The sequence below is a fragment of the Ammodytes marinus genome (genome assembly GCF_949987685.1).
Source record: "Ammodytes marinus genome assembly, chromosome: 19".
NCBI classification, from domain to species: Eukaryota; Metazoa; Chordata; class Actinopteri; order Uranoscopiformes; family Ammodytidae; genus Ammodytes; species Ammodytes marinus.
Genome location: NC_137223.1, coordinates 7,289,764 through 7,316,567, shown reverse-complemented (window position 1 = coordinate 7,316,567; position 26,804 = coordinate 7,289,764). Strand labels below are relative to the sequence as shown.

Genomic DNA, 26,804 nt, shown 5'->3' with positions numbered 1-26,804 from the left:
AGCAAATCGAGATACAGTAGTAACCCAGAGTGAGGTGGCAGTCTTATTCCACATCGACACTGACTTTCCCTGCGTACATCCTATCTGTCTGTGTATCGCAGTCAGAGCGCACTTCAGGAGAAAAAGAGGAAAAAAGCGTCAAGATGGCACCTGGAAGTAGCCGTGGACAATCCGGGATCTAGCCTCTTATGTTTATTATTTTTTTCAAATGTTTTATATTTGGTCCTACGAAGCGCAAGTGACTGACCGCGCGAAGCATTTCATTTAAAGTGCTGTGTTCACGGCGGATTTATTTCCCAGAGAGAGAGAGAGATAGAGAGAGAGAGGGGAGTCTTGGGCTTTCTCCTCAGCCATTGATCTCCATTGGGTGGATTCAGTCGTTTGCACCAGAACGAGGATTTTGCGTACAACTCCTATTCATGAGCAGGTAATGTTGTATAATGAAGTGAGGCTCGCTGAGGCCAATTGTTTCATTGTAATCCTTGTGTTATTTATAATATTAATTGACATGAATAGGCTAGGTTGCACCTTCACACTCTGTCGTTCGTATTGTGTCTTTGAGGCTGTGATTTCACTTGGCCCTCTCTGAACGTGTTGTGTTCATTCTGTGTCTCTCTTTATGTCTTCAACAGGCGTTGATAGAAGTTGCCGCGTGTTGGTCCTGTTGGGACTTAGCTGGTGCTGTGGACTATAGCAACAAAGGACGGGAGCGCGCATTCATGGGACGCGACTTTGACAGCTCCTCGTTTCTTGTCTTGTTGTAACTTTATTTTCCTGGCTCAGCGGGAGCGAGATTGTGACCGGAGCAGGAGATCATGGCCGAGGCTCCGCTCCCCGACTTGGACGTGGTCATCGACCCGGACTTCGAGCCCCAGAAGCGGCCCAGATCGTGCACCTGGCCCCTGCCAAGACCCGACTCCAACGCGGTGAAAGCGGACAGTCATGACACGGACATTATACCAGAGGAAGAGGACGACGAGGACGACTGTGCCACTCCGACTACCGCCAGCGTCAACGGCTCTGGCTCGCCGAATGAGGACCAGAGCAGCAACAGCCCCGCAGCCGACGGAGGGCTCTCCTCCCCCGGCCACGAGGGCGGAGGCTCCCCGCTCTCCACGCACTCCCCGTCAGCCACCTCCGGAGCACTGACCCCCGGCGGCTTGGCTGCCCCGCAGACCCCGAGGAAAGCATCGTCTCGTCGCAACGCCTGGGGGAATCTCTCCTACGCCGACCTGATAACCAAAGCCATCGACAGTGCGCCGGACAAGAGACTGACACTGTCCCAAATTTACGACTGGATGGTGAGATCCATCCCCTACTTCAAAGACAAAGGCGACAGCAACAGCTCGGCAGGATGGAAGGTAAGAGAGTCGTTCCACTCACACTCAAACAGCCACCCAGCCCCCCTCCTTCCTCCATCAAAACAAAAACAAAAAGCATGTGGCCCGCTTGTAAACCCAACTGGCGTAGTTTACGCACACAGACAGACAGACAGACACACACGCACATAATTATGCCACTGCAGTTGATTTTTTCTGACGAGCGTCTATTTGGAAAGTCTGGCGCTCATTATACATCTCATTATCATTCTAATGGGAACTACAGATCAGTCTGAAAAACCTGGCATTAAGGAGGAAAAAACACAACGGGGAGGCATGTCGGATCTAAATTGACCCAAACAAACGTGTGATCTTGCTCTTATTCCCAGGCGATAATAAGACAACATCTGGATATGTCCATCTAAATTGCATCAGAAGCATGCCCTTGCTATTTCTTTCTTTTTTTTTAATGACATTTTCTTGTGATGTATGTGTATAGCAGCCTAGTCCTCTGTCACATGGCTGGAATTAGAGCAAACAAACAGTAACGTTGTTGTAACCGGTTTGTCTGGAAAGCCAGTAGCCTATTTTGAGTGACGCACATTGAAGACTCGAAAGAATGATATAATTACATAACACAGGACAGTCTAGTGAACAGCAGCAGCTTATCCCAGTAATAGGACAAGGAGCTGGATGTAAACAAAAAGATTTAACAATAAGTCTGCATGGAAAAGTAACCTCGGCAGCATTTGCTATGTAAACCTAGGCAGGGATCAGTCTCTTGGGTCAGGTAGGCCACACAGCCAAATCTCCCTGCCCTGGGGGAATTACATAACTAAGCAGTGTTGGTGAGCTCTGCTAAAGGGTGAAGGGTTGTCAAAGGCATCGTTCTGGTACCTCCAAAAGGCATATGGGGACCTGCGGAGAAAAAAAAAGGTTAGGGAAGGAGGGGAGGCGCAGAAGGTCAGAGAGCAGAGATTAACACCCATCAGAGGCTGAAGGGCCAGACCCCTTGAGGCGTGGAGCCTATGGGCCATATTTCGTCAGTGCTTCTCAAGTTTTGCTATGTGATATGCTTCGGGTTAATTGCAGAGAGGGACTGTGTGTGTGTGTGTGTGTGTGTGTGTGTGTGTGTGTGTGTGTGTGTGTGTGTGTGTGTGTGTGTGTGTGTGTGTGTGTGTGTGTGTGTGTGTGTGTGTGTGTGTGTGTGTGTGTGTGTGTGTGTGTGTGTGTGTGTGTGTGTGTGTGTGTGTGTGTGTGTGTGTGTGTGTGTGTGTGTGTGTGTGTGTGTGTGTGTGTGTGTGTGTGTGTGTGTGTGTGTGTGTGTGTGTGTGTGTGTGTGTGTGTGTGTGTGTGTGTGTGTGTGTGTGTGTGTGTGTGTGTGTGTGTGTGTGTGTGTGTGTGTGTGTACACGAGGCCCGCCGAGTCAAGGCCGGGCTCACCGTTACCATACAGGGCTGTTACTCCTGGAATTCAGGGCATGAGGGCCGGGCTGTCGGTGGTTTAGTGTTACGCATGGTCTGTCAATAAATCTTGGCTGCAGCTCACAGCCTATGCCTTTTTTAGTTTTCTTAGAGAAGACCTTTTCCATAACAGACCATGTAGTGGTTTACAAAAAATCTGGTGTTTATACACAACCTAGGCTCTGTTAACACCCACTCTGACTGCTACGGTTGGCCCCCTTTGTTTACAAACCCATGTTCACATATCAGTCTACATAGCCTAAGCTTTATATTAACACCTATACATCTGAATATGTACAGGTAGCAGATTGTGAGGAGATAGATCGTGATTTTGACAGAAATTAATTTTGACAACAAGCTTTCTCCAGAATAGCTGACTCCACCTTTCAGGCCAAAGCACGCCACACGCTGTGGTCAGGTTGTTGTAAAGAAAGCTCTTGAAACCAAAGACGTCTTCCTGCAGAGCCAGGTGTTCAGAAGATCACCTCTGTACAGGGACTTTTTTCAAAGCCCCTTCGCTCTCCATTTCACTCTCTTAGGTGTCACCTGCTCACAGAGCCGGGATGAACACCTTTAGATTCATGCAGTCAGGGCACCTTTGTCGAAGAGATTTGCTAAGCAAATCCTAGTAATCCCTCCCTGAGTATCTCTCCCAGGTTCCCAATTACATCATTCTTTTTCATATCTTTGTCAGTTAACCATTAGCCACGGTGAAAATAGGTTGAGACAGCCAAGCATACGACTTCCAATCTTTTACCACCTTAGAATGTCTTAACCCAAGAGAAGGTACTGCGCAAGCTTTTAATAGTAACACACTGTTCTGTCATGTACTTGTTCTTACACACACTTATGAGACACTTTCTTTGGGGGAAACGCTGCCCTTTCGCCAAGACATTTAATATGATACCCAACCGTAGTATTTTTAACGTTACATTCTGAAGTACATCAGTTGTGATTAAACAAAATCAAATCAAAATAAACCTTGCGTGTAGCTAAGAGTTTGTCAGCTCAGGTGTCTTGAGCCTATTTTTAGTACAACACACCATATCAGCACAGCCAAAGTTTTTCCAGCAGTAGCTCTGTCCTGGAGGGGCAGGTCTGGTCCACAGCGGCTCAAATGTGTGCTAAGAGAAGCTCTGGTATTGCGGGGGAGTGACGGACTGCGTCTCAAAATAGTACCTGTAAACACGCCTGTAATGCTCCCAGTGTGTAGCTGTGCGTCTTTCACCTGTGTGCGTCTGATGGAAAAGATTAGGTGCACCTGTGTGTGTGTGTGTGTGTGTGTGTGTGTGTGTGTGTATTTGTATGCAAGTGCACAGGCAGGCACATGCGTTCGTACGTACGTACTTGCTTGTGTGTGTGTGTGTGTGTGTAAGTATTCCTAGCTGCGTTTGAACTTTGTGCTCTAGTGTTACTTAACCCTGTTGCAACAGGCTCACTGTTCCCAGCAGCTGCCCATCTCAGGCCAATACCTAGTTATGTCACAGTGACCCTCCACACAAACACTCATGCAAACACTCATGCACACACACACTCACACTCACACTCACACTCACACTCACACTCACACACACTCACACTCACACAAGTTTATTCTCATTTAAGGTTATGAAGTTTTAACGGCCGCACACACTCGCATAGTACATAGAGTACATACTCGCATAGTACATAGAGTACATACACTTTCAGCCTGAGGTTATGTTGACAGCTTAAGTTCTCGTGTGTGTTCTGGAACCTGCTATACAATCCGTCACAGACGGACATGCTCAGACATAACCGCTGCTTTTGCCCGATCATGTTGGGGCTTATCACCAGGGTTCACGACTATGGGCGTCTGCTGAGGGTCTAAATATATACAGGGGCCTGGAATTAGTCTAACTCATTAGACTTCATTAATGAGATTACTTTAATCTTTAAGACACCTGGGGCCCAATGAGTAGTGATCATTGGCAACTCTAGGTGTTTGTTTACCACGTACATTAGTCTTAATGTCTGTGTTGAATTGATGCTTCAGATCGGCAGGTGCTTTCGTGTTCAACTCAAACATAAACCAGCGAGTCATCACCGCAAGAGTTAAAGACATATTTTTCGTAAAATCTGCTACTTATCAAGGAGACCCATATTCATACATACACAGATGATGCCGCGCTGCACCCCACACACACTCCCCCCCCCATCTGACTTTGTCTGCAGGCGTATGGAAAACAGGCCCTCATGAGCCTCATGGGCATGTTGATTATCATTTTGATGGCCTAGCACGCTGAAAGTGTTGATTCTTTCTTTGGGGGCTGAAATTATTTATTGTTCCTATCAGAATACGCCGGGGCTGACAAAAGTGGGGCGACCAAAAAGGAAAAAGAGAACCGCATTAATCTTTTCATCAGCTGTCCATCAATGCAGGTTGGGGTGAGCTTTATGTGGGCAATAAGATCCTGGGAGTCAGCCATGAATATAACCCCTGCATTGCATGGCTACTAGTGCTCGGAATTAAAACTTGTCGGAGGTCTTTATGATATGACAGGATGGTAGGAAAAGTCCTATAATACAGAAGAAAATATTAAAAATAGCCAAGCAGGGTGTGTGTGTGTGTGTGTGTGTGTGTGTGTGTGTGTGTGTGTGTGTGTGTGTGTGTGTGTGTGTGTGTGTGTGTGTGTGTGTGTGTGTGTGTGTGTGTGTGTGTGTGTGTGTGTGTGTGTGTGTGTGTGTGTGTGTGTGTGTGTGTGTGTGTGTGTGTGTGTGTGTGTGTGTGTGTGTGTGTGTGTGTGTGTGTGTGTGTGTGTGTGTGTGTGTGTGTGTGTGTGTGTGTGTGTTCTAGAGACCTCTCAGAAGGAGCTGGCACAGCGCCAAGAAGGAACTGAAGCAAAAAAAGAAGGCAATAAAAAAGGGGGAGTGGAAGAGGTCGGAGGGCGAGAAGACAGTAGAAGGAGGAGGAGAGCATTGGGGGTGCTGAGGGAGTAAATTAACAAGCTTTCCTCTAAATTGGTGTATTACAACTGCCCTCTGGCTGTGATTCCCAATGGAGGGGTGTGTGAGGCTAAAGGGGGCGATGGGTTATGGGAACCCACCAGCTCGAGACACCCCTCCAAGTCTGAATAGGATAGCAAGAGGAAAAACCCCCCCAGGCTCTGTTCTAGTTCCATTTCCAATCGTCGGACGCAAATGTTTTTCTTAAGATGCACGAGAAGGTTTTTCCTGCTGCATTCAGTTTCTACATCAGAAAAACGACCCTGTGGACCAAAGTATGCAGACGCCATGAGCAATGACAGGTCTATGTGATCTCATTCCAAAACCGTGTACATGTATCCGCAGCTATGACAGCCTCTGCTCTTCTTTAAAAAGTGCTTTTCCTCAATATTGTGTAGAACATGGCTCTAGGGATTTGAGCCCATTCCGCCAGAAGAGCATTAGTGAGGCCAGCCACAATGTTGGGTGATTAGTCCTAGCTTGCAATCAGGGTTCAAGAGGATCCCTAAAGGTGTGATATGAGGTTGAACTAGTGACAGTGGACAGAGCCAGCCTAGCTACCCCCCCCCCCCCCCCCTCCTGTTTCCAGTCTTTGTGCAAAGCTAAGGCCAAACTGGCTGCCTGCAGTAGCTTCATATTTACGGCACAGACACGAGAGCGGTATTGATTTTCTCGTCAAAGTCTTGGCATTAGGGCAAATAAGTGGATTTCCCATAATGTTGAACTGTACTCCTTTTTAAGGGAAGTCCTAATGTTACCGCCAGTTACATCTACAGTCATCATTCTGACAACTATGTGCTTTTTGCAACAGTGTGGGGAAGACCATTTCCTGTTCCATGCAACAAAAAAAGAGACGTCCATGCAAAAATCTACATTGCGTGTGGAGGAACTTGACTGGCCTGCATCAAACGAAAGACTAAAAAACTCCTGCCAACCAGCACCTTAAAAGCTCACTAATTAACACGGCATATCTCGTTTTGTCCAATTTGCACACGAACACAGACGTGTAAAAACAACACGGTGCAATTGTATGGGGGGGGGGGGGTTCGAGTTTCCTGTGTATGTGTCAAAGTAGTCGCATATTTTGTCACATTTACTGTCATAACTAGACCAGGCTTTAAACTGTGCCGTCATGCATATGGTATTTCAGTTGCAGAGTTTTAAATCCTCGTGTGTGTGTGTGTGTGTGTGTGTGTGTGTGTGTGTGTGTGTGTGTGTGTGTGTGTGTGTGTGTGTGTGTGTGTGTGTGTGTGTGTGTGTGTGTGTGTGTGTGTGTGTGTGTGTGTGTGTGTGTGTGTGTGTGTGTGTGTGTGTGTGTGTGTGTGTGTGTGTGTGTGTGTGTGTGTGTGTGTGTGTGTGTGTGTGTGTGTGTGTGTGTGTGTGTGTGTGTGTGTGTGTGTGTGTGTGTGTGTGTGTGAGAATTACGAACTTTGCGTCCCTCTCGTTTGTTTCCCCCATCATTTTCCTCATTCTAGTCCCATCCCAAACATGTCACACTCCACACGATCTGTTCTCCTCAAAGACACTCCTCAATTATTCACTACGCTCGGGATGAATTCAGATCACTGTATTAATTTTTTAAGAGCCAGTTCTTGGCTAAAGGCTAACCCGCTTTCACAGTTTCTGCCTCTCTTTCATTTCTCTATCTCTCGCTCTCTCGCTCTCTGTCACACACACACACACGCACACACAGACACACACACACACACACAAAAAAAAAACATCCCTCATTATTTTCCTGCCAGCTCCCTCATTTGTCTGGATGTAAAGCACTGCGGTGAGCAAAAGACAAGTCGTCCCCCTGTAGCCTGACGCCGGCCCTCTGAAGCAGCACTCTTGGAATCTGTTGCAGGCTCTAATGAACGGAGATAAATCTCTGGGCTTCTGCTATGCTCTCGTTACGCTCCACACTGCCTTTTCCGACTCTCTCGTTCTCTCTCTCTCTCTCTCGTCTTTTTTCATCCATCTACAGTATTTCTTTTTAGACACTTGAGACGTTACGGCCACGCTGCTGTTGTTGTTGTTGTTGCTGCTGTGAAATTGTCAAAAGATAAATAGTAGTAAAAACCTCAATGCGGGGTCCGCTGGGGCTGAGCTGTTTTTTGCACAGAGACCCTGGCGTTTGTTTCGAGGCTGATATTTAGACATGACTTAGAATTTCTCTGCGTGAGGATGACAGTTTAGGGACAGACAGGATTTATATGTTGTGTGTTTTGTGTTTGTCTGAACGTGTTGAACAGACACACGCCACAAAGCCAAAAAAAAAAAAAGACACCAGCTGCCCGCGCAAGCCCGCTCCTTGATAGCATCTGAAAACACAAACACTGATGATTCCTCGATAATGTTGGAGGCTGGATTCAAACGGGCATTTTGCCTTATGCACATTAAGTGGAAGTTCTTGACAGACATACCGTAGCCTAACTTATTTCTACACAGTCCTCATGATAAGATTATTATCAAGTGGGTTTATTCATGTGCATTTTTTTCTTGTAGGGAAGTCGCTACATCAATAAACTTTGTGCGTAAAGGAATAGTTTGAAATTAGCAGAAAGATATACTGGTTATGCTGATTACGCTGTTATTTATTTAGTTGGACTCGTCTTACCAGAAGGTCAACTTTAAACAAGTTAATAACTGTCAAAAGCTAGAGCTAGAAGAACTGTGGTGATTTTGGTTATCTTTCCAGGGCCTTTTCAATCACCTAACATTTTCTGATCCTGTTATCAAAGCACCCTCACACGGCGAAACAACTGCTCAGCGGTTTATACAACCTCAGATTAAAAACTGATGTTTCCTAACTGTTGGTTGCATGAAGACCAGTGTTCCAGCCAGATAAAGACGATAGCAAAGCGCACAGATAAAAATTTGCTAGAATTCATCCAGCTGGAGAAGTGAAAAATACTGAAGAGAAGAGCTGTGCTGCAATGACAGAAATACCCTAGAAACACCAAAACAGAACAGGGATGTACAGTAGACATCTTTTTTTTTTCCAACATCTTGGATAAGCACACACAAGCATACCAGCTCAGGACGGTGGAGCGGAGGACTTCAGTGGTTTGTCTGGCGGTTAAAGACTTGTCTTTAACTGGAGCACCAGGGTTAAACCTCTGTCTGCTCCTTAAAAAACAAGTCTTTGAATTCCTCCCTGTTCCAGACTTGCTGTTCTGTAGTTAACCCTGACCCATTGACCTCTCGGAAGAAAAAGTTACGCAAAGAAGTACAATTTTCTCTAGCCCGAAAGCGGCAGAAAGCTTTTAGTTATGTCAAAGAGAATGCAGAGACTGACTGACTGACTGACTGACTGACTGACTGACTGACTGGAAAGTCATGCTATTGACATGTTGCTCCCAAGACACACTCACTGCCCGCCACTGGAAAAATAAATAAAACATCCAGTAAACCAGCAATTACACATCACCCTTAGCTCAGTATGCTCTGTCCAAATAAGATATCTCTGCAAACAAACGTATGCAAAATCAAAAGTGCTGATGGGCTTAAAGTAAACATGACTGTTACACTTCTGCACACCATGTTTGCAGAAGTGTATTTCTGTCTGAGGCGTTTATATCAGTATATATATACACCCCAGTGTATAAATATATCAGTTGTGCCAAAAAAAAAGGCACCATTATTTATTAAACAAGCATCTGTGGTGCTTTTCGTGTGCTTGCAGAGATATTTAAATAAAAGTAAATTCACTGAGTAGTACGTTTGCATCCGCGCTACTGTAGCCTACGTATTTTCTTTTATGATTTTTAACTGTGGAAGGGCCGAAAGATGGCTGGCGTTATGTCTGTAGTATGAGCCCCAAGGACTTCTGTCATACACTACATTAATTATACATACTTGTATACATCCGAAAGTCTGTTAAATTACATTTTGGGAACCCGCTGCTACATATTTACCAAACAGAAGTGAATCTGGAGTCAACCCTCTCACGCGACTTGAAAGTGGATACCATGTGTAAGCAGAGAGGCACGCATGCTAGTGTCAACAAGGCGGCGGCCGAAGGTGAGGGATTGTTACTTGTTTGTCTCCCTAGCAACTGATAACTTGTCAAGCAGGCTAGTGGGTGGGGAGGGCACTCACAGTTTGGGTGACAGCTGATAACAGAGTGACCCACCGAATGTTTCTCCCCTCCCCCTTTTGCTTGTACACACACACATACAGACACACTTAGACACACACACATGGTCCGACTGCTATACCTCCCATTCTAGCCTCCCTTCTCAGTTTCTCCGATAACCACATTGCTGAAGTGGGCCCCTTGCCTCTCGGGTCCTGATTCCCCTTCCACTACCAAGACACACACACAACCAGACACACACACAACCAGACACACACACACACACACACACACACACACACACACACGCACACACGCACACACACAATCCACTCAGTGTGTGTGTTTTTCCTATATTGCCATATTTTCATCAAGTCATCAATAGCGCGTAGAAGTTTCATGTTGAAATGAAGATGTCATGTATTTGTGTGTTTTTGAGAAAGCAGGTGAAGGTCTGAGTCAGTCGTCTGTGCTCGGCTGATTCGATGTGATCGGCTCTAAACTCTGGCTCGCCGATGCGACTCTTGAGCTTTTTAAACTTTAATTTGTTTTCTTCCGAGCCTGTCTCTTTGGATTACACCCCTCCACCTAACTGGCATCACTGAGTCTGCAAAGGACGGCCTGAGCTACTGTTCCCGATTAACATTTAATTGGCTACAATAAAGCTTTCTGTGTCAGAGGAGGGAGAGACAGAAGGAGGAGAGGAGGTGAATGCAGTGATGGGGGATGGGGGGGGGGGGGGGGGGGGGGGGTGAAACGGATTCACTGCTGGCATACCATTCCTTCTGTGCTGCTCTCACTTGCTCTTAAAACTAATATATTTCATAGCCGCACCTGGAAATAGTTAATCCTAATACTTTTCTTTTGAGGGGGGGGGGAGTTTTTTATTTTATTGGTTAAAAGTGCAACATGCAAACAAAGGCCCCCCCCCACCAGAATCATACAACAGTTACTTACATGGTTATCGCCTTTCACTTAGCCATCAGGACGGCCCCTCAGATCATAAGATTATATAAGAAAGCATGGGCGACAGATGAGAAAAGCAGTAAAACGTCCTCACATTTAAGACCAACAGATACCAATAGTTACAACACGCTGCGGTCTGCTGTGCGTAGCTAGCCAGTGTGCAGTTTCACATTCCCTGCAGGCTCAGAGTTACGGCTGGAAGCTCTCCAGCCACCGACCCGGCACTCCCAGATTTGATAAGCAAAGAGAGTGGAGTTGAGAGTGCCGTCGAGCAGCCATCCTGCCAGCCACCTGTTCAACCCACAGGATTTCGATGTGGACACACAGGATTCTCTTGTCTCTGTGAAATCCTATAGGTCATAGTCACACATGCAGAGGGTGTCAGTTTCTGCTATGAGTTACACAGATGGAGATGTGTTGCTGTATGCAAGCTGGGCTCCAATGTTCCACATCCTCCATGCTTCACTTAAACAAGGGAATGATGTTTTTCAGTTCTTTCTGGGATCTGATAGTAGATCCCACAATGTCCATAGTGGATTTTCCTGCAGTAAGTGTGTGTGTGTGTGTGTGTGTGTGTGTGTGTGTGTGTGTGTGTGTGTGTGTGTGTGTGTGTGTGTGTGTGTGTGTGTGTGTGTGTGTGTGTGTGTGTGTGTGTGTGTGTGTGTGTGTGTGTGTGTGTGTGTGTGTGTGTGTGTGTGTGTGTGTGTGTGTGTGTGTGTGTGTGTGTGTGTGTGTGTGTGTGTGTGTGTGTGTGTGTGCATGCAAGGCCCACTCAGTTGTTTGTATGTAGCTGGCAGTTCGCTGTCCATTGTGTTTGTCCGCCTCAAGGTCCCCACACACACCGGCCTCTTAGCAGTAATCCCACTCTTCATGAAGTCACAACCATGGCCCTGGACTTCAGGGATTATTTGTGTGTATGTGGGTGTGCGTGCGGAGGCGACGGTTACTGTTGGATGAAGGCGAGCCATTGTTGAGCCTCTGAAGCCACTGAACATTCAAACAGAAAGACGAGGTTGATGGCAACAGCTGAAGTAACATCAAAGAGCGCGCGTGGGTTGATTTCTGGTGATGTGTGCATCTGAACACGTTGAATGGTTTTACACGAACACAACAGAGAAGAAAAAAAAATCCTGATTGTTTGTGCTTTTCTGTTTTGCCCTGTGCATCAAATGGGAAAATATCAGGTTTCTGTACTTTCTTTGCCTGCTTGCACCAAAAGCCAACTTCAAAAGGTACAGAGAAAACATGCGAGGGACAATTTTTTTCCTCTCTCAAGAGGCTTTCTGCGAAGCCGGAATCAATCTGCTCTATGCGGCTCTGCCTGTTTAAAACTTGACCTCCCTCCACTCGCACATACCTGAAATGCCTCAAGAACTATTGGACGGATTTCCGTGAAGTTTCGTCCATACATTCATGGTACACGCAGGACAAATTATAACCTTTATTATATTATTATTACCTTTGGTGATTCATTTATTGCATCTTTCACCGTCACCACGTCAGAATGTCAGCCTTAAGAATTAAGTTTGAAGCTCCACTGTCCTTTTAAGAAGAGCTTCATATATCTCCTGTTGAGGACTAGCTGATTGCATCGCCTTGCATCGGTGTCCCTGCCTGTGACATACTGATTACTAAGTATACACCTAAAGGCAGTCCTCTCTTCTTACTGACTAGGTTCCTGTATCCGTAATCATACCTTCAACTTATGGGAGGATGAGGCAATAAATGAGCAAGAACTTCTAGTACTTCTGCCTCTTGTAAATTTAGAATGAAAAACCCAGGTCAAGCCACAACCCAGATTAGGAGGTCACCGTGCAGCCGAAGAGCTGCCTGGTCCTCCTTCCTTTCTAATTCCCCCCTCCTCTTGTCTTATCTGCTATCGTTTATGAGGCCTAGGTAAACCTTTGTGTTTGCACACCTGGGTTTTATAAGAGAGAGTGGGGGAGGGCGGGCGGGGTTGATAAGGGTCAGCAGATACGCCTGCAGAGCACAGCAGCAGCAGATACGGGTCGATCTAATAAGCATGCCCCTATGTGTTTGCTGACTTGACCTTAAGGCAAATAATTGTTTGGACAAGTTTTTTTTTTTTTTTGGGGGGGGGGGCAAAGACTTCAGAACTGAAGTGCTGACGGAAGAATCTTGCAAATGAATTGGACTCTCTTTCAGGCTCGGGTTAAGACTGTAGAGTTTGTGTAATGTGACTCCAGGGGGGGGGGGAATATCTACCTTTTTTAAGCTGACGAAGGGAAAGGTCTGAACTGGACTGCTGGCCCAGTAACCCAGAGAGAAAGGTGTCCTCTCACCCACAAACCTGCAGTCCCAGTTTGACTTCTTCCACCATCTCCCGCAAATTTAACATGAGTGTTACATTTTTTATGTCCGGGTCTAGAACACAGATGGTACACTATGGATATGTGACCAAGGTTACCAAGTCAAATCTTTCAATCAGATCAACAGGGCACAATGGGAAATAGTGTGGAATGTTTTTTCTTTGTCTTTACAGTATTTTAGAGCATGGTTAAGTCAATAAACATGACAAAATTATACTTACTGCATCCATACAGTTTGTTCATTGACATATATTTTGTAAAATGTATGTCGACATTTTGGATGGCTATACCTGCCCACAGAACGGCTGTCCTTGCTGTCTTTAGTTACACTATACTTGACACTTAAAGCATATGAATGGGATTTAAGGCCACACAAATGACTTTACTTCAACCGAGCCCCTGCAGTGTCCAACAGCTTTTTGATCCCTTGACCGTCATACTTTTTCACATTGACCCCGGGAAAACTGAATATGTGCTCTTAAGCCAATAACATTAAAAAGGAAAATGAATAGTTAGGGGTGCTCCGCTGCTGCCATTGATAAATGCACGTTGTAGCAGATCTCTCTCCTTGCTTATCTCTTTGTTTTTCTGTCCCTCTCCGCCTCTCTCTCCACCACGTGCCAGGCTTCTTCTTTTTATTTTCTTCTTTTTTTTTCTTCGTCTGATGCTGGGCAGACAGAATACCCAGCAGTGAGTGAGTGAGTGTGTGTGTGTGTATGTGTGTCTGGGTCTGCAGCGTTTCATTGCTTATGGGGGCATGAAATCGCTCCAAAGCCCCAAGGCACATTGGGGCAGCGAGCGCTCTCCACCCAAACACAGAACCTTTTTCCCTCTCTGTTGTTCTAAACACTCTGCCACAGCCCTTCCTCTGTCTTCACCCTGTGTGCTGGTGTTTTTGCTAGGCATTATGGGTGCGTGCGTGCGTGCGTGTGTGATTCCTCTCTACTTGTCCCTCATCCCCTCAGTTCCCACGGCGACCTTTATCCCATCTGTCCATCAATCACTTTAGTCCCTCTGTGATGCTGAGGAGAGTAACTGATACCCGGAGACACTGACCTCAAGACCTGGGCACTCTCAAAATGGCTGCACGGCAAGGACAGAATGCCGAATACACACCGGCGAAACACACGCATGCACATTTTGGAGGGAAACCAAACCAGCGTGCAATAGTGTACATACCATTTAAAAAAAAACACACCACAAGCAAAGCCCACTCAGGGCGACATTTCTTACATTACTATGGTCACATTTCTTATTCCTCTGCTCCTTTGAACAAGGGGCCCCGATATAGTGAAGGCTTTGTGTTCAGCATGGGTGTGTGTGTGTGTGTGTGTGTGTGTGTGTGTGTGTGTGTGTGTGTGTGTGTGTGTGTGTGTGTGTGTGTGTGTGTGTGTGTGTGTGTGTGTGTGTGTGTGTGTGTGTGTGTGTGTGTGTGTGTGTGTGTGTGTGTGTGTGTGTGTGTGTGTGTGTGTGTGTGTGTGTGTGTGTGTGTGTGTGTGTGTGTGTGTGTGTGTGTGTGTGTGTGTGTGTGTGTGTGTGTGTGTGTGTGTGTGTGTGTGTGTGTGTGTGTGTGTGTGTGTGTGTGTGTGTGTGATACTATACTATACTATACTATACTATACGCAGAGGGGGCTGGGCCGATGCAGGGGAAAGCCCTGGCCTCAGCTGTTGTTGTGCGGAGAGATCCTCACTTTGCCCTGCATAGCCAACTTTCTCCCCTGCTCTCCTTCTGTGCTAGAAGCCTTCAGGTCACCGTGACAAGTGCGGACTTAAAGCAACAGAGCCCGAGAATTAAAGGTGCACACTTTGTAACTTTGGCTGTGTCAGAAAAGTGGCCATTTTTTAAGGTTTCTCATTCTCATTACTGAATAAACAAACTTTCCTCACAGGAAAATTGGATCCCTAAAACACCGTTTGAAGATAGAAAGCAAGGCACACATTCTTTTTTTACAAACATATTCTAGTCTTGTTTGGTTTTATGATGATACAATAATTTAATACTAATATGTTTTGTAAACTAACTGCAGGCTCCGTAAATGTGAACATCCCCTGAAACTGCATAGTGCACCTTTTTTAAGAAGAGAATAGAAAAAAGAAAAGTGGGCCTCTCGCCTCGTGCGTTGCCTTCTCCTCGTCTTCCTCCGTCCTCCCTCCATTTCTCCTGTCATTCCCTCAGCCGAGTGTTGGTGGTGGGGGAGGAGTACGTACAGTGCTGGAGCTCATGTGATCTGGCTGGAGTAGTGGAGAGAGCAGTCAGTGTGTGCAGTCCCACCCTGTTACACTCTTTACTATTATGTATGTGAAAGGCTCTACACACTGTGTGCCACTGTGACCAAACAAAAGGCACAGAGAATTCCTTCACGAGAAACTTTAGCACAATTTTAAAAAAAACAACTGTTGGTAATATACCTTAAGACTCTCTGAGAATTGTGTCTTTTAGTGATTTTGTAAGCTGTTTGGAAGGATTAAAACGTCTGCGTTATCTCCATGGAAAATAAGGAAAAGTTGGTGCTGGCCCTTCACAATCAGAAACAGGGGTTTGTTTATCTTGAGTTCTATGTTTAACAGTCACACAGCAGGCAATCCACTGTAGAATGGGCAAAGATAACAACTCTTCAGTGTAACAGAAGGCAGCCAGGAGACATGTTGCGTTTTGAGCAAAGGTCACCTTCTCTCAACGCTTTTCGCTTTATCACCATCAATAAATAGTGCATCACTATCTACACATCCGGCTGGAAGAGACAAGTTCAGGCAAAGTGTATCATGGGAAATTTAGGAAGCGACAAAACTCAAACAAAAGTAGACGCGGCGGGGTCCAAAAAGTTGTAGCAAAACAAACAAAGCTGATTGAATCTGAGGATTGATATAAGATATAATATTTAAAAAACGTGAATCACTTTGAATGATCTTTTCTCAGCTACTTTACGGCTAAACAAACACAAACCTATATGTAATTAACGGATTGCATCGACAATGCTGTTGTAATACATTCTATATTCCACCACAGTTCTATTGGCCTGTCCCATTTGTTGGTGTTGCTCTAGAGCGCGACGTCAGCAGCTGCCACTTTAAGTGCCTTATTTTGCACCAATACATGTCGTTAGCATTATCTCTTAAGGACGGGCTATGCTTGAAATAAACTAGGTCGTATGGAGTGTCGTCCAACCAAGATGTTCCAAACAGTGTAGCTGTGCTAGAAAGCTCGGCGAAAAAAAAAGCCGACCTTTTTGTATGGCCATTAGTGTGTGTTTTTCCCAATACAGTATAATTATCGTGGATACCTCAGTCTGGAGAGACCTTTGCGGGTTGAGTGCTGCTCTTTCCCCCCCCCCCCCCCCTGTTTGTTTCAAGTAGACGGGTCAATATTGGTCTGGAATCCATTTTCATATAAGCATGTTGAATCAATGTTTGCATTATTTATGAGGACTCATCACCCCTGATAGCTGTCCACTGAAAAAGATGGAGGCGTGGGGTGTGTGTGTCTGTGTGTGTGTGTATAGCTTGAGGTGTGTGTGTGTGTGTGTCGGGCGGGGGGACCGTGAAACAGACCTTTGCTGACCGCTGTATCCTCTGGGATGGATTATTGCCTATGCAGTGACATCACTGTGTGGTCGAAAGGCTTTTAGTCTGATTAATGTACAGTGTGTGTTTGCACGTGTTTGTGTTTTTGTGTGTGTGCACCAGGACGTGTAAACCAGATACAGATCTGTGTGTGATCAAGGTTTTCTTTACATGTGGATGCATGTTACTGCCTATACAGGGTTTATCTTAGTGCATTCTTGTGTATGTGTGCATGTTCGAATGTCTTTGTCTCTACACACCCGGATGATTCAAATCTTACCTTGTCCCTGGGCACCATATTATAGCTTTTTGTCTCCCCTCTCCTTCCCATAATCCATCATTTCCAGCGTGTTGGCTCTGTTGTGGAAGCTGTGTAAGCCTCCATTTCTTTAAATATGGGTTAGTGTGCCTCGCTCTGCCGCTCTGCACCCTCCACGCTGCCCCCTCTTTTTCATTCAGTTTGCCTTCCTTGGCTCTTTTATTGTTTTGCTTTTTCGGACAGCTTTTCCTACCTTCCTGTTTTTTGCTACCACTGCAAAACACACATGGCCCATAGAGTATAGGAAATAATGGAATAGAAATGCAGTATCTATGTTGGACTGAAATATAAACACTTATGTCAGGGTTTCTCCTAAAGCCTGCAGTTAGTTGGCTGCAGGCTGAGTGTTTAATTTCTGTTCAGTGCCAGGGATGTCCTCATCCTCTCTGTGGTAGCATCAAGCTGTCAAAGGTGTGTGTGTTTGTGTGTGCGTGTGTGCGTGTGTGTGTGTGTGCGCGCGCGCGTGTGTGGAAAGTGCATGTTGTGTTTGGTTTGGTGTCTATGTCTGTGGGCGAGAGTTATCTCGGTGTCTGTCTTCAAGCTGTGTTTAGATGAGACCATTGTTTTCCCTGTCAGTCTCATTCACAGACATCTACTGTACATCTTGTACACTTTTATTGATTGTTTTATCTGGCACAAAGTCCGCATTTTTCTCTCTCGTTTTAACAAGAATAACAACCAATCATAAAAGCAAATGTAATGCAGTAACAGCTTCTATCGTCTGAAGTGTGGGATTATGACGTTTTAGTGGCTCCAGTGCAAGCAGACTCCAGGTGGATATTGGCAACAATAAAAAATGGACGGCACAGCTCATTTCAGTTAGCCTGGCACCGCCCGCCTACCGACTTCCGCTCAATTTTCATTTCACTTCAGTACAAATTAAATTAAGTACGATGGTCTGGTAGGACCAGGCTACCTTTCAGTGGCGTTGACAACAAAGTCTCAAAAGGCTGACTGTGGAGGAATTCAGCAGTTTTGTTTTGACGTACTTTCATATGAATCAAGAGGATTATGAACCCAACGTAAAGTTCAAGTAAAAACATGAAAATCACCAGAAACTGAGGTCATGAGGTGTTTGCAAAAGACAAAACAAATGTCTGTCACTTTTGACACGTTTGAGTGGCTCTCTGTGTCATAGCAATGTGACGGGGGCACAGACAGCTCAGTTTCAGAAAAGGCTAGCCTGCATGCCTCGGGGCTGGGAAAGGAGCAGTGACAAATATGGGCCACTAATCCACTGCTTCACATTAGCCAGTATTAGCGTTCATCCGCCTGCAGTTGTAGCACCCTAACACACTGAGTGCCGTGAGCAAACGTTTATTTTTGTCCTTGTGAACCACGTTTTTGCCTCCACACTCGGCCCGTGTCTTTGTCTCGCTTGCTTTCTGCCAGTCTCCTCCGTCAAGCTCAAGCCTTTTCTCTCACTGTCTCTCTCATTCTCCCTGCCCCGGTATGATTACTGAAAACTGTACGGAGACAGTGCAAGAGCTCCTCGGAGAGCGGACCATGCCATTGGCTGGCTGGCACTCCACCCCCACGCGCGATTGGCCGCAGGCGTCAACGTAAGATTCAATCAGCTGGGTGGAAGTGTATGTAGGTCAGTGTGTAGCGATGTGAGTTTTCTCTCTCTCTCTCTCTCTCTGTGTTCCCCTCCTCCACCCACCTTAGTTTGGTGAGCAGGCTGTTGTGTTAATTGGCTACGTTCCAACTTTTAAATCCAGAGAGACTCGAGGCAAGAGAGGAAAAGGGGGAGAATAAAGCAGGGAGGTTAAAAAAGGAAGGGAAGTCGAAGGGGCGAGGAGGAGGAAGAGGGCAGATACGAGCGTAGAAGGGAGGGGGGTGATTTAACATGGGGTGCCCTGTTGCAGTCGACAGTGCAATAGTACAGTCTGTTAGTCACACACACACTCACACACACTCTCACACACACACACACACACACACACACACACACACACACACACACACACACACACTCTCACTCTCACACACACACAACATTCAAACAGACTCCTGGCAAATATAGCAGCTCAGGGTATTTATTTTCTCCCTGTTTGAATGTAGGGAGAGATGAAGGAGCGAGGGAAAGGGAGGATAGAGTATCGCGTATAAAGGGTGGCATGAGAGAAGGGGACAGGGGGCACTGATTGGGACATTAGCTTGAATGTCTACTACTTCATACCCCTTGCATGCTTTTTGCTTGTGAGTTTCCCGGTTGCTGACTCCTCCTCACCCAGACGCTGGTCACAGATCTGCGGACCACATGCGACTTACATAGAGGACGGCTTGGTTAACTAAGCTGCTGGGTCGCTGATTTGTGGACACAGTAAACCCATTGATGCAGGCAGCCATCCTGCCACGGCTACCCCACGCGCCCTATTCCACATTTTTCTAAAGCGAGCGCACCGCCCGGGGAGATGCCGCCTTCGCCAGTGAATAATTCACGCTAACCCAAATTCTTGTACAGTGCTTACTCTACCCCCTAAGTGCTCCCACACACAGAAACACACACACACAGACACACACACACATACACACACACACATACTCAAGTACCCCCCTCCCTGTAAGTGGTGGTCCCTAGGCATTGCCCATAGTAGTCTAACCCAGACAAGCAGACTGTCAAAAGCAGACAAAATAAAGTCGTGTACACTTCACTTTACTGCTCCCTCTGCAGCCGTGTCTGTCTGCATGCTTCACATTAAAAGCAGCCCGCAGCAGGTTGTCTTCTCCGCAGCCCTGCCTTTCCATGTCTGGCTGTCTCTCCAGCTACACATCGTCCATCCTTTTAACACTCCCCTGCATTGTTATTTATTAGGAACCTGTCGTTTCATACAGTAGCACTCATTGCATTGAGTGAATACATTCCTGCCTGTCTGGCTTTCTTGGTTTCCTTTTTTTAAAGCTCGTCTCTGTCCTCTTCTCGCCCTGCCCTAGCTTTGATCCTATTATGGTGGATGTAGGCGACTCTTCCCCACCCACCCACAATCATGCGCACACACACACACACACACACACACACACACACACACACACACACACACACACACACACACACACACACACACACACACTGGGTTACTTTAGCCTGACTTTACCCTTTTACTCAGCCAGCCACTGACCCACTTAGCGTGGAATAGCGCACCAGGCAGACAGCAGGCCTTTTACTCCAGGGCACTCTGGGGAAGCTAAGCTAAAAACAACAAAAGATGCACATGCCTACACACTTTCTGCTATGTGCCTTCCTTTAAAGGAATAGTTGATGATGTGGTGAAACGACCATGTGAAGCTAGAGCCAGAAGCCAGTTAGCTTAGCTTAGCATAATAAGTATCTGAAGTAAAAACCCTTTCTCGTCTCATTGATCCATACATAATCGGTTGTGTCTTAACAAACGTGTAGATGGAGGGAGGGGTTAACTTCCTTCTTTGGGTTCTCAGGCTATATTTCAGTATAGATTAACGGTCATAGGAACACGCAAACACCACAAAGTGTGTACTATATATATAGACTGTGACCACACCTTTTTAATTTTAAACACAAAATCGAATTATTATGCGGATGATGCAGGACAGTTGTGGTTCACTATACGCAACAGAAAATGCACATGTATTTATTTATTTTTATTTTATTTTTTGTTTCGACACTCTGGCACGGCTTAAGCCAGTTCAGCTCCATCTTCCACCTCCATCACGTGACCAGACAAGCGAGCGACAGACCGGCAAACTAATGTCACACCGCCACTTCCCCTTTCCTCTGGTTATTTCAGTCAGCTTGAGGCTGGCTGGCTGGCTGGCTGGCTGGCTGGCTGGCTGGCTGGCTGCTCGTGCCACCGCGGGCGAGGTCAGCGTGTGATTCGAAAGTCACAAGTTGCCTTTTTTTTTTTTCTGACGATGCACATTTGGAAACCACTTTTTATTACACAGGCTGCAGTGTGCTCTGTGTTGCCATTTATCCCCTTGACTTTGGCGTCATTGTCACCCCTTTCCACCCTCTTTCTTCATCGAATTTCCTCGTAGACTGGTTGCCTAAAGCAGTGTGAACTTGTTGCGTGACAGGCATTCTTGAGGAAGCCTTTCATTACCCCGAGCATGTGTGTGTTTGGGTCAAAGCACCAGTCAATCAGGTTTTTTTTTTTGAAGAGTCCTCCATGAAAAATTCACACCCTCTAAGGTCAACGTGGTGTGCATCTGTGTCCTTTTTTTGTTAGTATGTGGAAGCTGTGGTGGTGTTGACCCTACTATCAGAGAGAGGCCCTTTCGGCTGAAAGGCTTGTCAAGGCTTTCTTTCTTTCTCTCTCTCTTTACCTCTTTTTCTTACACTCTTCCTTTCTTCTCTCCTTTCCCCCCCATCTCACCAGTTTACAAGGCCTTCACACACAAGCTCCAGAGGATTACCAGACACACCCCTTTCAGAAGCACTGAGCCCTACAGCTCCTCTCTCTCTCTCTCTCTCTCTCTCTCTCTCTCTCTCTCTCTCTCTCTCTCTCTCTCTCTCTCTCTCTCTCTCTCTCTCTCTCTCGCTCGCTCTCTCGTGTGTGTGTGCACGCAAACTTTTGAGCTAGAGCATTCGAGATCTCACACATTCTAGCCACTCTGCCTCTTCGGACAGAAAGAGAGAGTGGAGGAGGAAAAATAAAAAGAGTTGGATAGAGTGGAGTGGGTTGAGGGGGGGGGGGGGCAGTTTGAGTGATTTGCTGCTCACCAACACAGAGAGAGAGAGAAAGGGCCAGAGAGCAGAGTTTTTGGCCTGCAGCCAACTAGTGCCAGCATACAGCTTTTGTGCATAGAGTTGACTTAGAAAGGACCTTTCAGAGAGGGAGAGAAAAGAGTGGGAGATGACAACACTGAAAACGGGCCACGGGAGAACGTCGGAGCAAGAGGAGAAGGGGGCTCAAATGGGAAGGAAAAAATAAACCACAAAAGGGTGCTGTGAGGGAGAGGACAGGCAAATAATGAGAAGGGAGAAAAATGAGAAATGGGAGGAGGGTTTAAACCAGATGATAGAGAGTCATTCATGAGCCTTTACAGTAGATTAGAGAGATCAGGCCACAGCTACACCCTTTTTTTTCACTTCTATGCCTCCGTCCCATCCCTCAAAACTCGAAGAAGGTCCTAAAGGAAACGCTAACACTTACATTTCTATCTAGGCATCGCACTGTAGTTTCTTGTATTGTCCCCACATTCAGTTGAGGTCAGGGGTAGTGCGCTGATGACACTGTGTCACTACCTGGTAACTCTGGGTAACGCCGTCAGCCGCGGCTTATTGACAAGGCTTCCGTCTGCATTGTTATTATACATTTGTCACGCCCACACAGACTCACACGTGCAAAAATATATACACTACACAAGAGAAAAGGGGGTAACTGCGTACAGTTGTCAGTGGTCTATTAATAGCGGAGACATATAAATACAAAGTGCTGCGTGCGGGGAAAAGAGCTTCACAGGAGGGGTGGGTGGTGGGAAGGGGACGCTGCGATTCAATAGAGGCCACTGTTCACCTGACTGTGTGTGTGTGTGTGTGTGTGTGTGTGTGTGTGTGTGTGTGTGTGTGTGTGTGTGTGTGTGTGTGTGTGTGTGTGTGTGTGTGTGTGTGTGTGTGTGTGTGTGTGTGTGTGTGTGTGTGTGTGTGTGTGTGTGTGTGTGTGTGTGTGTGTGTGTGTGTGTGTGTGTGTGTGTGTGTGTGTGTGTGTGTGTGTGTGTGTGTGTGTGTGTGTGTGTGTGTGCGCGCGCGCGTGTGTGCGTTTCTCCTCGTGGATGTGTGCAACAACAAGCTAGTGGCTGTAAGGAAATACCAACCTGAACTGTGAACAGTAGTAAGCATGTTGGTGTGCATGTGTATTGTCATGTATGAGCATTAAGCATTAAGCTGTGAGCGCGTGAGAGGGTCGGGACAAAAGAGAAGGCTGAAGGGAGGCATAGGAGGGCCTCTCGTGTCCCCACTGAACCCTGTCACCTCCGGGTAAACTGGGGACAGATGCCCACACACTGGCACCCCCAAATAACCCCCCCCCCCCTTTAGCATGGTGGGGGTATTTAAGTTCACAGCCAAATTAAGACCTGGATAACAACATACAGACCGCTTGGGCTCTGCTAATGAAATTCCATGCCAGTCACCATGGCATTGGAGTTCACTTCAAGCAGTGACAGCAGACAGGCAGTGTTGTGCTGAATTGTGGAAGCTAAAAAACAATGGTAACCCTCAGCATATGAACATTAATATGAAGCTTCATTTTGCCTCATTGCTTGTTTTCGTAAAAGAGGCAGCTCAGCTGGCAAGTGGGGGATGATAACATTTGCTGTACATAATGCAAAAGCGGAAGACATTAAGCCAAATGGTTGGTTGGGGGATCAGAAGGCAGAAGGAGTGCTGGTTCCCTTTGGACAGAGATGCATATTTGAACAATTCATTGCAATGTGTCTTCTAACCTTTCCCTGATGGCCTCGCTCTACCCCAGACTTCCTGTCCCTCTCCTTGTGTGCCCCTTTCAATACAAACTTCTTTTTAAAGCCCTAAAAGAATAGTATAACGAAGAATTATGTGACCTGGCAACCCAGGTCCTTTGCTCTGTCCTTTTTGTGCATAATCAAATAGGTGCAAATAATCTCAATAGGTAACAACTTCTGCACGCTTGTAGCACAAACGTAAAGTCTCCATGACAGGTGCAGACGGAATAAAAAAGTAGATTTTATTTTTTGTTGGCTTTTGGGAAAAAAAACATTTTAAGAGGGCAGAGGTGTCATAATCTATAAAGTGGACCGTCCTGCTCTTCAATAGGGAGATGTAAGAGAAGTAGAAAAAAAAAGAGTGTAGGCTTCTATTATGTGTTGCTCAGTGCACCCTCCCACATCTGTGGTTTAAAGTGTCTGTTTAGAGTTCATGTCCTGTGTCAAACGCCGAAACACGCATAGATGATATCAGGGTTAACTGACATATGCAATAACGGCTGAACTCGGAGCGAAGATGGCGTGCAGATTCAAGCTGACACAGCAGAGCGGAGTGGCACCACGGCTACATCATCATTTCCTCTGGCGATGATTAATAAGCTTAACAGAAACGTGCTCCTCACACACCAGCAACTGTGTATATACAAAAGCCAACGTTTGCTTGTGCTTGTGCATGAGCACGTTCGCACACACACAAGTAAGCCCCAACTACGCACACAATGTAATCGGACATTATTATATAGGACAGGACACACACACACATGCTAGCGCAGAAAGATCGGTGAAGTGGGTCAAGCGGTTGAGAAACAATAGCTTTGCCCTACAAACGGAGATTTCAAAGGATCCACTGAGGTCAGGTACACAGGAAGTAATGCAACAATAAGAGAAGAGAGGGGAGGGCCGTTAGAGGGATCAACAGAGCAGTGAGACGGGGAGAAATCTTTTTTGATTCATTTTAAATATGAGATCAGAAGGTAAGAGTTTGGTTGTGTTATATATCAAATATTTCACATTTGCGTAAACACCTGATGCAAGGTAGAAAGCCTCCCCTGATAACTTCTAGAGGAAATCTGAGCAGTTATGACCCAATACGAATCGCTTGAGCAGGAAGGGTCAAACCGCGCTCACAATAAGAGAAGAAGAGCAGGGAGTTTGGACACACTGGAGCTGCTCTCCTTCCTCAAAGCAGGAAGTCATGTGACTCCTCAGTGGGGGCAGAGCCAAGAGGGACTGAGGGAAGAGGCCCGAATGCTTCTGGGAGAAAAACCCTCCCGAGGTGTGTGTTTGACGGTTTTTTCGTGTGTGTGTGTGTGTGTGTGTGTGTGTGCGCGTCTCAGCCGTTGGGTGTTTGCTTTAGCACGGCGCGAGAGCCTAACCTTTGCAAGGCCCGCACCTAAAATACACATTCAGGACTCAGGACACACTGTGCAAGCGTATGTGTGTCAAAAACCTGCACCACCACCTCCTCCGCCTCCCTCCCCTTCCCCAGCTGCCCAGCTGGTGTGTAGGAGGAAGAGGGCTGACAGGGCCTGGCAGTGCTGACATCAGCAGAGAATGAGACACACACACACACACACACACACACACACACACACACACAGAGATACATATGAGGTCAAACAGAAACACTTTCTATTGTAGAAGTGCTGGGTAGATCTGCTCTGGCTAGTTAAACTGAGCTACACATTCTGAGCCTGAGAGAAACAGAGGTTGATTGAAAGAAAACAATTTTCCCATTTTCTTCATAAGTGCTCTCACTGGCTCTAATAGCTCAGTATTAAACCGGCAGGCTCTGAGGTCAAACTGGTATAGATCTTGGAAATAAATCAAAGAGACAGCTCCTCACTTAGTCGGCAGTCAATAGACCAGCCTCCAAAGGTTTTAGTTTAAATCATAATGTACATTTTGATTTATTACAACTTAATGTTATCCTTGGAGAATTGGGTATAATTTATTATCAGTTTTGGTTATATAGTATACACACCAAGGTAATTAATCAGATCTGGTAAGATGGGGACTTTTCTGCTGTGGAGTCGAATGGGGCAGGACTGTCAGGGAATTGAAGAGGTTGTTTTTTTTTTTTGTTGTTGTTGCATGCGAACGACAGCCAGCATCACATTTTCCATTAGACAGATAGCACAAGGGAGGTCAAGAAGCTACAGGCTTATATGACTGACCTTCCCTCGAACTCAACTTAAGGAAGAAGAACAGAGGAAAAACTAATTACTAAACTAATCAATACAACATCATTTTGGCACAACAACAAAAAGACTTATTAACTACAGTGGAGGTTTACAGTGGACGGTTTGGGCAAACATTTTATGATTTACCTTTGTGTTCTCTTCACTTTTCAGCCTGTAGGTCCGTTTAAAAAAATGTGTCTAACTGTCTGACCACTCTTGGTTCCTGTCATCTTTTTTGAAGGGATTTCAGATGTAAGAACTTATCCTGGTTACAATAATTCAATGTACCTAATTACAGGTAAGAATGATAAAGATCAAAAACCCACGTGTGTGTGTGTGTGTGTGTGTGTGTGTGTGTGTGTGTGTGTGTGTGTGTGTGTGTGTGTGTGTGTGTGTGTGTGTGTGTGTGTGTGTGTGTGTGTGTGTGTGTGTGTGTGTGTGTGTGTGTGTGTGTGTGTGTGTGTGTGTGTGTGTGTGTGTGTGTGTGTGTGTGTGTGTGTGTGTGTGTGTGTGTGTGTGTGTGTGTGTGTGTGTGTGTGTCATGGTGCAACATACGGTAAGAATCAGGAGCCTGTGGTCTGTTGTGCGTGTGTGCTTTTGTACTGTATCTGTTTTTAGCACCATTAGAGTGAAGAGCCCCATGAACACCAGCGGGGCCCCCGAAACTAATCCGGACCAGATGTGAACTCCACTGCTGCACCACAAACTTCAAAACACACACAACATAAAGACACACATTACAAACAAGAAACGGCACGTCGACAGTCCCAAACAATCAAGCTCAGACTTGAGTTGTTGCCTACTGTTTAGTTAGAAAAACATGAGTATGTCTGATGCTATTATCGCAAATAATCTGCCTCAATGCGATCGTCCCCTTCTGTGGAGTACATTGTGAGGTTCGAGAGGTCGTGAATCTTTGCACGGCAACGGATAGAAACACTGATTTGACCCTTCTGCGACATACATTATATAAAGTCCCCTGGGCAGGACCTGGATAGAGTGTAAGGGCATTAAGAGGGCTGTGTTGTGGAAAAACAGGGTGAAAGTGTGACTCGGTGTCACACACACACACACACACACACACACACACACACACACACACACACACCAGAGCAAAGGTACACAAAAAGGACAAGGGAAGTGATTAATTACACATGGACATACCGGAATGTACAGAGGGAAAGTCAGT

General features: G+C 46.1%; 1 protein-coding gene across 1 annotated transcript in view; it reads left to right on the top strand.

The window, feature by feature from the left end:
* foxo3b (forkhead box O3b) overlaps positions 1–26,804 on the top strand; it is a 43,578-nt gene continuing 16,774 nt past the window's right edge. The window contains exons 1-2 of the mRNA XM_080048035.1: positions 1–427; positions 633–1,361. Coding sequence (XP_079904161.1) covers positions 816–1,361 — 546 coding nt within the window. The 5' untranslated portion in view covers positions 1–427; positions 633–815. The remainder of the gene's footprint in view (positions 428–632; positions 1,362–26,804) is intronic.